The sequence below is a fragment of the Phalangium opilio genome, unplaced genomic scaffold (assembly GCF_054372755.1).
Source record: "Phalangium opilio isolate 3A_F unplaced genomic scaffold, DU_Popi_V2 ptg000217l_1, whole genome shotgun sequence".
Taxonomy (NCBI): domain Eukaryota; kingdom Metazoa; phylum Arthropoda; class Arachnida; order Opiliones; family Phalangiidae; genus Phalangium; species Phalangium opilio.
Genome location: NW_028324218.1, coordinates 1,087,562 through 1,098,291, shown reverse-complemented (window position 1 = coordinate 1,098,291; position 10,730 = coordinate 1,087,562). Strand labels below are relative to the sequence as shown.

Sequence of the window (10,730 nt, the reverse complement as noted above, 5' to 3'; positions counted from 1 at the left end):
AACATATCATATAAACTTATGATATTAAGTAATAAGCTCTCAAATATGGATACATAGAACAGATACTACTACTAGTTTCCTTTTTGCAGATGATAAAAATATTCATTGTAATATGAGTATTGGGAAAGTTGAACAATTGTACATCAGTACCAAGTCCATCTGAAGTTTCACGATCAGGAGTGCAAACACCGACGGGAAACACCGTGCTTTCTTAACATAACAGAACAAGATGGCCCAAGGGCTGGGCCTTAATAGTAATTTTACACGGCTCACGTGACCCCCCCCCCCCCGTATAGTTGATCTCCAATAAATCGTACAACTAAAAACATTTCTGAAACACAATCGTGTATCCCTTTAATTTCTAATAACGTCACATTTCAAATAATATTAATGAAACTAAATTGTGCACCCCACTAAAGTATAATTTTTAAAAACCATACGAATCAAATAATGTATTTAAACAAAATCCTGGATCCCCTAAACCAGAAATCACTATGACCGTAAAGCGTCCCCTCTATTTTACGAAACCTAACCTAACCATCCAGCATAATCTCTGATGTATCACGCGCACAAAGTGCAGTAGTGCACGAAAATTATCATCTTGTTTCCCTTCACTCAAAAAAGCCCGCGAGATTTAAACTACCTTTCTTTCCTCTCTCTCCGAGCGGGATGCCCCCTCTCCCTCTTCCCCCTCTCACTAATATACCAGGCAGGCAGTTCTCTCTCTACGCGGAGCTTCGTATCGCCACCGCGTACGCTAGCGATCTCTCTCTCTCATCGTAAGCGTACGTTTCGCGGACGCGACCGGTTTCCCTCTCTCTCTCATCGTAAGCGTTCGTTTCGCGGACGCGTCCGGGACAGGGACAGGGGTTTTGGTGCCGTTTCTTAAATTTTACCGTAATTAAAATTCCGTGTAAAATTAAAAAGGGCGAGCCGAATAGGTTGACATGACACACTCTTAATAAACAGAATAAATGACTTTAACAATGAAATTTTGCATACAGTATAAAAGTTGTAACATAAGCATGGTTTGATATGCTTACGGTTATAATTAGAGATGGCCGATACCAGGCTTAACCCGATACCGATCGATACCGGTACAAACATGAACCGATACCGATATGATCCAAAACCAACCGATCCGATACTATTTTAAAAAATAGGCCAAATTGCCCGTGGATTTTTAAAAAATAGCCCAAATTGCCCGGGGATTTTTAAAAAATAGCCCAAATTGCCTGGGGATTTTTGAAAAATAGCCCAAAATGCTCGGGGATTATTAAAAAATAGCCCAAATTGCCCGGGGATTTTTAAAAAATAGCCCAAATTGCCCGGGGATTTTAATAAATAGCCCAAATTATTTCCCCCGGAGCTTATAGCCCTACTTTTCAAATTCCCCCGGAGCTTTTTTTGCCCGGGGATTTTAAAAAATAGCCCAAATTGCCCGGGGATTTTAAAAATAGCCCAAATTGCCCGGGGATTTTAAAAATAGCCCAAATTGCCCGGGAATTTTAAAAATAGGCAAAAATTGCCCGGGGATTAAAAAATAGGCCAAATTGTCCGGGGATTTTTAAAAAATAGCCCAAATTACCCGGGGATTTTTTAAAAAATAGCCCAAATTACCCGGGGAGTTTTTAAAAAATAGCCCAAATTACCCGAGGATTTTTTAAAAAAATAGCCCAAATTGCCCGGGGATTTTAAAAATAGGCAAAAATTGCCCGGGAATTTTAAAAATAGGCAAAAATTGCCCGGGGATTAAAAAATAGGCAAAAATTGCCCGGGGATTAAAAAATAGGCCAAATTGCCCGGGGATTTTTAAAAAATACCCCAAATTACCCGGGGATTTTTTAAAAAATAGCCCAAATTACCCGGGATTTTTAAAAAATAGCCCAAATTACCCGGGGATTTTTAAAAAATATCCCAAATTGCCCGGGGATTTTTAAAAAAATAGCCCAAATTGCCCGGGGATTTTTAAAAAATAGCCTAAATTGCCCCGGGGATTTTTAAAAAAATAGCCCAAATTGCCCGGGGATTAAAAAATAGGCCAAATTGCCCGGGGATTAAAAAATAGGCCAAATTGCCCGGGGATTTTTAAAAAATAGGCCAAATTGCCCGGGGATTTTTAAAAAATAGCGCAAATTACCCGGGGATTTTTAAAAAATATCCCAAATTGCCCGGGGATTTTTAAAAAAATAGCCTAAATTGCCCGGGGATTTTTAAAAAATAGCCTAAATTGCCCCGGGGATTTTTAAAAAATAGCCCAAATTGCGCGGGGATTTTAAAATATAGGCCTTAATTGCCGGGGGGGATTTTTAAAAAAATAGGCCTTAATTGCCGGGGGGGGGGGGATTTTAAAAAATAGGCCTTAATTGCCCGGGGAGATTTTAAAAAATAGGCCTTAATCTGAACATTTGCCAACACGTCAGTATGTCGCGACTCAACCTGAACAGTCTGGTCAAACGCAGCAGCATTCCCGAGCTCAAGCCCTCAGCAATGTGGGCAGGTGGTCACGATTTGGATGTTCATAGGATGGATTCGTTGGGTTAAGAAAGTCTCTCTCAAACATGAATAAAGTGTCCTTAAAAATTTTTCCTTTTTGTTATTTTCACTAAATTTTTCTATTCCATATAAATTTTATTCAATTGTCATTACGTTCCTAATAAATATGATATTTTGAAATTAATTCCGAGTGTTTTTAGTTTATTTAATGATAGAATCTACTTGTAAACGTTTTAGCCAATAGACAGTTTAGTGCGTTTGTACTTCCCGCGAAGGCCAATCAAAAAATTCCTCTAATTAATTAACCTATGCTAATTACAGAAAGAGAGAATATGAATCGCAGCTTTTAACCTCGGCGCTTTATTACGTGGTAAATTAAATCAAATCATTTAGGAAACATTAATTAGTTATCAAATTAATTAATTTAGGGTGCTCAACTTGAAAGAAAAACGGCTGAAGAAAGAATGCGTCAAATATCTCCTCAAGCTCAAACGTTTCTTTCAAGGCAACTTCCAAACGTTTAAATATACCAAGTGTTGCCACAAGGTAAATTCATTTCTTACCCACGCTTGTCGTCTTCTTTGAATATTAAGAGCAACTATGCCAATTCCTACGTTAAAAAAAAATTATTTACCGCATGGTCTTTTGAAATCAAACCCTTTTTCTAATTAATATCTGGATTTAATTAATTTTACCAAAAATAATAAGCAAATCCCGCAATGTTGCATGATTAATTTTAGAACTATTTTTACGCGAGCAATTAAAGACTAAATTATACAAATTTTATATAGTAATTTTAAGGTTAAATTAGTTAGTTTAATAATTTTTTTTAAGGAAATATTTATATAAACTTTAAAGTTCCAACTTCTCCCCCTGAAAACTGTTAAATTAATTGCGTCAAAAGTAAATAAAAACAAGTGTAAATAAGATGAAACAACAATTATTCTCACCCAAAATGCCTTTTTATCCCAGGGTTTTTGGCCAACATCAATTATGGGTTGCGCTGGTCCAATAATGGTCTTTCCAAGTCCATCACCTTCATTCCAACTTTGTTCCTTCATAATGCGTCTACCGAAACCCTGCAAGAACGTCAAAAAGGGTAAGTACGCAATTCCTTACCAACACTCTTCTTGGTACACTCACTTTCGCGTATCGTTCGAAACCACCAATTTTGCCCGTATCGCGTTGAAAATCGTTAGTGCCACTTCTTAAACTAGTTTCTTGCCTCATGGCCTTTGGCGTCTTTGTCACCAGCGCCTTAAGAAGTTAGGAAATATTTCTTGGACTTGTGATTGGATCTTAATTTACCTTGTTCGTAATAAATACTCATATCGACGTCATCGGCAGTTTTTTCATCAAACAATACTGGGCATCCGTGTAGGAAAGCAAACCAGATCCACCTTTTTCCCATTTGAGTTCAATCTCTTCTTCAAAGAGACGCTCTTTGGCGCGCTCTTGACTGCGTGTTACGTCATTATGTAGGCTTTCGTGACGTTCCCATTCTTTGCAAGTATCATTGTCGTCGTCACTCTGCCATTTATAAACTTATGGAAGCCTCAAGTAGTTACCCCTGATTGGCTAATATCCTCTAGCGGCGGTTCATCCTCTATCGGTTGTTGTTTCCTGTCCACGAACTTATCAGTAATTAGATGCAGGCTTGGAAATAAGGTTTATTTCTGAACTAGTCCTCCGGACCAGTGACCCCTGATGTCTTAAATACGAAACTGGTCCCAATTTAATTTTCTACTGGTCCCAGGACTTGTGGTCGTTCTCTCTTCCAAAAAAATCTCCCTCGGCTTAGGGTTGTATACACAACTGGACTCCTCGAGTCGAAATTTATGTTAAAATGAAAATAATTAAAGAGGTCCCCATAGCAATTTTTAATAAACTAGTCATTGGGAGCAGTGACCCGCGCGTTTTGAATAAAAAAAGTGCTCCAAGCTATTAATAAACTGGTTTTTGAGATGTCCCCTCGATGTCCTGACGAACTCGTGTTTTCCATCTTGGGTACTTCCTGTCCCATTCTCGGCTGTCCACTTTGGTCCATAATCGAATGGTACACTACTGTACTTTCGTTTGGCCCTCGATCGAGGGAATTCCAAGCCCAGTTTCCCAATTACCGAAGAAGGTAATCGGCATTGACGTATTAGATCCATGAAGACTTTAGTCGGGGTACCAACGTTTCCATTGGGCATACCAATAGGCGGGTGCATTTCAATTATAGTTTTTTAAAATAGGCATTTCACAAATATTACTTTTAAGCCCCATGACTCGAGTGCAAAATACGGCTAATAAGGAACTCCCATACTTTGATGATCCAAATATATTTGATCCGCATATACAACATTTTAAACACCAGTATAAAAACCTTAGAGTTTCTAATACAATTAACGATTTATATTAGAATGATATCAAAAATAAAAGGGAAGACCGTTTCTTCATTTTTTGTTTGCATGTACTCCCGAGTGTTGCGGGTTGAAGTTTTACAGGCGCCCATAGGAAATATATGGAGTGAATTTCCCCTGGATGTCGGCTACCATTCGATTATTACGTTCATTTGAAAGTAAGAATATTACCAGTATTTTATCGACAAATAATGTTATATAATATTAGAAAAATTAACCGTAATTAATTTTTAATTTGCATGATGTTTCTAAAAACCGTATTTTCGTGGATTTCTCGCGATTGTGGTTCGTGAGAATGACTTATATGCAGCCCTTAGCGGCTCAGCCCTGGTTCACAGTAATTGAATTGGGGTGATCAACTTCCATCACCAGCAAGTTTTCGCCATTGGTTTTCGCCTTCCAAAGGACCAAAGCAGGCTCTTCGGGAAGCAAAGGCTCAAATTGGTAAGGTTGAATATTGAATTCTTCCTGCCCATCATCCGAATTCGAATTTTCCTCACTCCATTGGCGAATTTCAAACGATCCTATTTACAAACAACCAATGAATCATAGTCCCCTTAGCGACGTCACTACGGGGAAAACAAGTTGGCCGGTATTCCGCGGTTGGTTTGAATTTCAAAATATCTAACGTACTTTTCTTAATTTTAAACGTTTTAATTCGATTTTTTTTGGCACACATAATTTTAGGCACATTTTTTTTTTTACCTAAAACTGCCCTCATCATGTACTAGTCGGAAAACATTGAGAGTATCCCTTTAATATTTTATTTTGGCCTATTTTCACCTACTTTGATTAGATTAGAATAAAAATTAATTGACCTGACTTTTTTATGAAACGTTTCTCCGAAAATTTGGATTCCCTTAAAAAACTGGAAAAGGAGAATGTTTCTTATGTTGAAAGGAATTTAAAATTAGAAGAAGTAAGATCCTTAATATTTTATTTTGGCCTATTTTCCCCTACTTTGATTAGATTAGAATAAAAATTAATTCACCTCACTATTTTCGAAACGTTTAAATAGGAATTAAGCAACTGCTACAAGTATTTTTTTATAAGGCGCGAAACGAAGACCTACGCGCCATTCATTACGTCACGTGCAAAGGTCACGTGGGATAAAACGGGTGCCGCCCCGAGATACCTCTCTCACTGTCACTGAATAAAATAGTTCCCTTATTATTAGGTCATATTTGAATGATAAATCAGTAAAAATAGATTTAAAATTTATTATAAAAATCGAAACTTATCTCGTTTGTACGCAAAACTATGATGTAAATTAAATATCACGTGTAATTAGTTTTTTATAATAAATTATCTCGACCAATAGGAATAGAGTACCTCGCCTCCGTCGGCTTTCGCGCGCTGGGCAAGCTTTGCTTTTGTCTACAGACTTCAAGTTAAAGACATTTTTGGGGTGGCTTCGTCCGTAGCGGCTGTCAGTTCGTGGTGTAGTAGTTTATTTTTAGACGCCGGTGTTCAAGTGCGGCTGTCATTTGCGGCAAAACGACAGATATTCGTATAGGTTTTACCTGGTGTTGCGTTCTCTACCTTTTCGGCGCTAGTTACACCTGTCAGTTCAGACTAAACCAGTAAGCCTTGTGTAGCTTTATAGTGCATCGTACGGTTTTACCTGAAATAAACCTGCGCAACTTTACTTAGCATCATTGTGCGGTAAAATAAACCCCCAAACTACGGTTCATTATCCGTGAGTAAACCGTTTTTGTGTTTTTAAAAGGGTGTGCTTTGTCTCTAGACGCGTTTTTAGGGTTTCTTTTGTACGGCTTTTTGGCAAGATTGATTCATAGGTACGTGAGAACAATGTCAAAAATTAGGTTTAGCTCTTAGCCCTAGACATTGTCTCTTATCCCCTCGTGTTATGACCCCCCCCCCTTTGTCAAAGACCTTGGATATAATATTGTAGGCCTGCAATAGGTAAAAATATAAAGTAGGAGGAGCTAATTGAAAAATATAACAAATTGTCACGAGTCAAGTTCAAAGTCTGGAGAAATGACGCTCGCGCTCAAATTCGTAAGATCTTGGAAAGAATGCGCGTGAGGAAATTTGTTTTCTTGCAATAAGATATTGTGAAAAAATTCTACATCCATGGCTTAACAATAAAAAACCAGGCTCACGTCACGTGCAAAATCGCGCGCAACTGTGATGACGATTTCTTATTTTTTAACAAGTTATATAATCACCTATTTTTTTTACGGTTTCCCAAAAACTTGGTGGGTACATGTACGCGTAAGGTGAACATCCGTTTCGACCAAACAACCCACTATTTAGGCCTAGCGAACTCTCATCAATTTTATAAGTTGCGTGTGTTGTTTTTTTATGCCAAGACTCGCCGAAGATATACTTCGTAATTAAGGAATTCCATTGGGGTATGAATTGGGAATATTTTTATTTTAGAATTTTTAAGTTAGGCTTAGAGAAATTGTCGATTTTTTTTTATGTTTTTAAATATTTGGCTTCATGAAAAGGTTTCTCAATGCTCCTAGGAGCGTATCAATACGCTTGGTTTTATCTGCAAGCGTGTGACACTGTCATTTGATTTACTTAAGATTCTAAAGATTAAAAAAAACCGGGGGAAATACTTAACTGTGTTGGGGCTAACGAAGGGTTTAAAAATTGTAACCGAGGGGCTACTCACTTCGGAATTGATAGTTTACACACATGGAGGATTCATACCATTTACACCAGGAGGCAGGGCTACCTTAAGGACAAAAGCAGACGGGTTTCTGTCCTCCAGGTAGCTTGGCCTTCTCGTGATTGGTGTAAATGAATCCTCCATGTGTGTAAACAAGTTATTAGTAGATGCAAATTATGAATTCATAGTGACAGACTAAAGTGTTTTGCTTTTGTTACTTCCATTCAGATTGGACAAAATGCGTGATATCATTCTTACAAAATATTTTTAAATGATTATACCCCCAAGAACATTTGAGAAGGGTTCTTTCGGGAACGGGAGGTTGGGCTACTTGGTGGACAAAGTGTAGTACCAAGTAGCCTAGCCTCCTGGTGTAATGGTATCAATCCTCCTAGTCTGAAAACGATGTTACAGTTATCATAACAGCCAAAAACTAGACGCTGAAATAGGCTAATGGCACATCATGTTATTGCTTCATACAGTCAAACTTGGAGCACTTTCCATGTTCTATAATTTAAGTAGACCTAATTTTACTTGAGTCATTCACTCTGTCAAATGAGTTCAGACCCACGACCTTTTCAAAAACCTTTTCATTAGCTTATTAAACCAATGTATCGCTTCTGATTGGAGTGTATAGCCCCTCTTTTTTCTAAAGGAAATCTTGTACCTTTGAAAAATTTTGGGTTTTCTGGTTGGGTTTGTAGATGCTGCAAAATGCTTAGATTTATAAAAGGGAAAGGACATCAGCCTAGCGCTGAAAGGTTGTTGAAGTTACAAAAGGAGTTGTCTCAATTTTCAAAGGTATTGTGGTATTTTGAGGGGATTAAGTGATATGAAACTTTTTACTGAGAAATTTCAACAAACAGACCATAGCACACGGCTTCCCACATCGCCCAAGTGCATTAGCATGGGACCCGAAATTAAAATTAACGGCTATTGGTACCCGTAATGGGCAAATTAGGGTTTATGGGAAACCAGGTGTGGAATTTAGTAATCAACACGAAAATGAAGCTGCCGTTACTCGTATTCAGTTCTTGGAAAATCAAGTCCGTAGTCTATGTTTTAGTCTTTTAGCAATTCGGAGACTAGTTTTGTTATTAAATTATTTTTAATTGGACTTTAGGGAAGGTTAATTACCCTTCTTGATGATAGTACTTTACATTTGTGGCAAATTGATGTTAAAAATGATAAATCCGTCTTAATTGAAGTTAAAGAGTTAGAATTAGAGAAGCGGTAAGTTAAATTTTGTGGCTAGAAGACAGTAGTTGAAGTTTAAACATTACCTTTTACAGTAAGTGATATCTAGTTTATTAGGGAGAAGGTATCAGATGCCTAAGTATTCGCGCGCCATAGTCCCAGTCCCCCTTTCAAAATACAAAACGGGGGGGGGGACGTAAAAGGAGGACGGACTATTTCGCCTCTCCTCAGTCGGAAAATACGTAATTTTCGTCATTCGCGTCGCGCTGACGTGCACGAGTTTTCAAGAACCAATGAGATGCTGGTTGTAATTTAGAGGCGGCGGGGATTAACTCCGGACCTACGTTTGTAATCCTGGAGTTAAAGCTGGAAATGTGCCGAATTTATACCTTCTCCCTAGTAAACTAGATATCACTTCTTGCCTTGAATCTATTTTTTTTTTTTAATCATTATTCTCTAAATTTTCACAAGAACGTAATGTTTGATCTATTGTTAGTACAGAAAATGATTATTGTGAACGCAATATTTAAACTTCAAATTATTAGCTTCAGCTAAAATATTTTTAAGTATTTGGGCACTAATTAAAATATTTTAGGCTACAAAAAGTATCCGCGACTTGCGTACGGTCCAATAATGAGCAGCTATGGTTGGGAACCGAATCGGGCAACATTTACACTCTCGATGTATTGAAATTGAAGGTTCTTGAGGAAAAACTTATTTGCCAGGATGTAGTTATGCACAGGTATCTTATCCTTATCGTCCAGGACTCTTCAATAAGACTTAAACAAACGAACTTTCTAGCGTTCCCGACGACTTTAAAGTCAACCCTGGCGCGGTTGAAGCCATTTCGCAACACCCAGCCGATTCGGATAAGATTTTAATTGGTTATAATCGCGGTTTAATCGTCTTGTGGGATTGTACTAAAATGGCTGTTGAAAGTACTTTTGTGGGCAACCAACAGCAGTTGGAGTCCATTTCGTGGAGCAGGAATGGAAAGTCTTTTATTAGTGCCCATAATGATGGCAGCTATATTACGTGGGATGTTTCCGATCCATCCAAACCAAAGGAAAAGCCTCAATGGCCTTATGGTCCATTTCCTTGCAAATCCATCACGAAATTGGTGTTGAATGCTGGGAAAGACGGGTACAGTTGTTAATTATTGATCTATAAGTATTTCGGGTTGGGTTTTAAAGGTTATTTTAAATGAAATTAGGGATGATTTCATCGTATTTACGGGTGGTATGCCTCGCACCAGTTATGGCGACCGACATACTTTGTCCATAATCGGTGGTGAAAAACACCAAGTTCTCGATTTTACTTCCAAAGTTGTTGACTTTTTTACGATAGATGATGATGGTAATATCAAAATAATCTCTTATTTAGCCGCCTATTAGTTAAAACTAATGACTTAAGTTAATTTTGCAGAATTAGGTAGCCCCAAAGCTTTAATAGCTTTAGCCGAAGAGGAGATAGTTGTAATTGATCTATTATCGGAAGGGTTTCCCCAATTCCGTCTCTCTTACCAATCCAGTCTTCATTCTTCCGCTATTACCTCTTCGCAACATTGTGGCGATGTACCCGAAGAAGCTCTTTCAGACGATAAAAATCTACACGATCCTAGGTTCGTTAGAGACTTTAGCAATTTATTTCTTAAACTCTTAATTCTTGATTAAACAAATTTAGCACCGAGGCTGGAAAACGGTTTCAAGAAAAGAATCTTAGGGTACAATGTTTACAGAAGGAAGTCTTCCACCTCGAAAACACCATATATGAATACAAGGCGGAAGTCCAGGTCTTGAGGAAAGAACTGAAAAATTTGCAACTGAAAAATGAAGAGTTAAAGAAATCCGCGGAGATGGTTGTACCTCTTTCCCGATTTCACCCATAGATTTAATTAAAAAATTACAAGATCGAAAAAAAAAAAATTGTATCTTTTTTTATAAAAGTAATAAAAATATAGATATTTTATCTACCTTATATTTTATCTA

At 37.7% G+C, this 10,730-nt stretch overlaps 3 protein-coding genes across 6 annotated transcripts; 1 reads left to right on the top strand and 2 right to left on the bottom strand.

Annotated features, from left to right (window-relative positions):
- The first annotated feature begins 2,924 nt into the window (after nt 1–2,924).
- On the top strand, nt 2,925–10,719 carry LOC149615444 (lethal(2) giant larvae protein homolog 1-like). 4 transcript variants are annotated; one of them, XM_089856477.1, is made up of 10 exons: nt 2,925–3,042; nt 3,469–3,595; nt 8,250–8,346; nt 8,412–8,591; nt 8,669–8,778; nt 9,338–9,484; nt 9,544–9,885; nt 9,956–10,098; nt 10,168–10,363; nt 10,426–10,719. In XM_089856477.1, the coding sequence occupies exons 3-10, from the start codon at nt 8,260–8,262 to the stop codon at nt 10,628–10,630; spliced, it is 1,410 nt and encodes a 469-aa protein (XP_089712603.1). In that variant the 5' UTR covers nt 2,925–3,042; nt 3,469–3,595; nt 8,250–8,259; the 3' UTR covers nt 10,631–10,719. The 4 variants fall into 4 exon arrangements, with proteins under 4 accessions (XP_089712603.1, XP_089712604.1, XP_089712601.1 ...); XM_089856476.1 differs by lacking the exons at nt 2,925–3,042; nt 3,469–3,595 and adding exons at nt 5,754–5,820; nt 5,920–6,600; XM_089856478.1 differs by lacking the exons at nt 2,925–3,042; nt 3,469–3,595 and adding an exon at nt 5,213–5,345.
- LOC149615446 (G patch domain-containing protein 3-like) lies at nt 3,251–3,762 on the bottom strand. Its single transcript, XM_089856491.1, has 3 exons — nt 3,640–3,762; nt 3,447–3,575; nt 3,251–3,376 (listed from the first exon to the last, which is right to left on the bottom strand). Exons 1-3 carry the CDS (start codon nt 3,724–3,726, stop codon nt 3,338–3,340), a joined length of 255 nt encoding a protein of 84 aa, XP_089712617.1. The 5' UTR covers nt 3,727–3,762; the 3' UTR covers nt 3,251–3,337.
- On the bottom strand, nt 3,823–4,709 carry LOC149615445 (G patch domain-containing protein 3-like). Its single transcript, XM_089857142.1, has 3 exons — nt 4,486–4,709; nt 4,065–4,119; nt 3,823–4,026 (listed from the first exon to the last, which is right to left on the bottom strand). Exons 1-3 carry the CDS (start codon nt 4,707–4,709, stop codon nt 3,823–3,825), a joined length of 483 nt encoding a protein of 160 aa, XP_089713268.1.
- Nucleotides 10,720–10,730: the final 11 nt, after the last annotated feature.

Bases quoted from the DNA above. Each gene is read 5' to 3' on its own strand.
- LOC149615444 (XM_089856477.1), top strand. From the start codon at position 8,260: ATGCTTAGATTTATAAAAGGGAAAGGACATCAGCCTAGCGCTGAAAGG. The intron at 8,347-8,411 runs GTATTGTGGTAT...TTCAACAAACAG, and splicing joins AGTTGTCTCAATTTTCAAAG to ACCATAGCACACGGCTTCCC. The intron at 10,099-10,167 runs GTAATATCAAAA...TTAATTTTGCAG, and splicing joins TTTTACGATAGATGATGATG to AATTAGGTAGCCCCAAAGCT.
- LOC149615445 (XM_089857142.1), bottom strand. From the start codon at position 4,709: ATGCACCCGCCTATTGGTATGCCCAATGGAAACGTTGGTACCCCGACT. The intron at 4,120-4,485 runs GTTCGTCAGGAC...GTTCGTGGACAG, and splicing joins ACCCAAGATGGAAAACACGA to GAAACAACAACCGATAGAGG. The intron at 4,027-4,064 runs GTAACTACTTGA...TATAAATGGCAG, and splicing joins AGGATATTAGCCAATCAGGG to AGTGACGACGACAATGATAC.
- LOC149615446 (XM_089856491.1), bottom strand. From the start codon at position 3,726: ATGAGGCAAGAAACTAGTTTAAGAAGTGGCACTAACGATTTTCAACGC. The intron at 3,576-3,639 runs GTGAGTGTACCA...ACGTTCTTGCAG, and splicing joins GTTTCGAACGATACGCGAAA to GGTTTCGGTAGACGCATTAT. The intron at 3,377-3,446 runs GTGAGAATAATT...TTAATTTAACAG, and splicing joins GGGATAAAAAGGCATTTTGG to TTTTCAGGGGGAGAAGTTGG.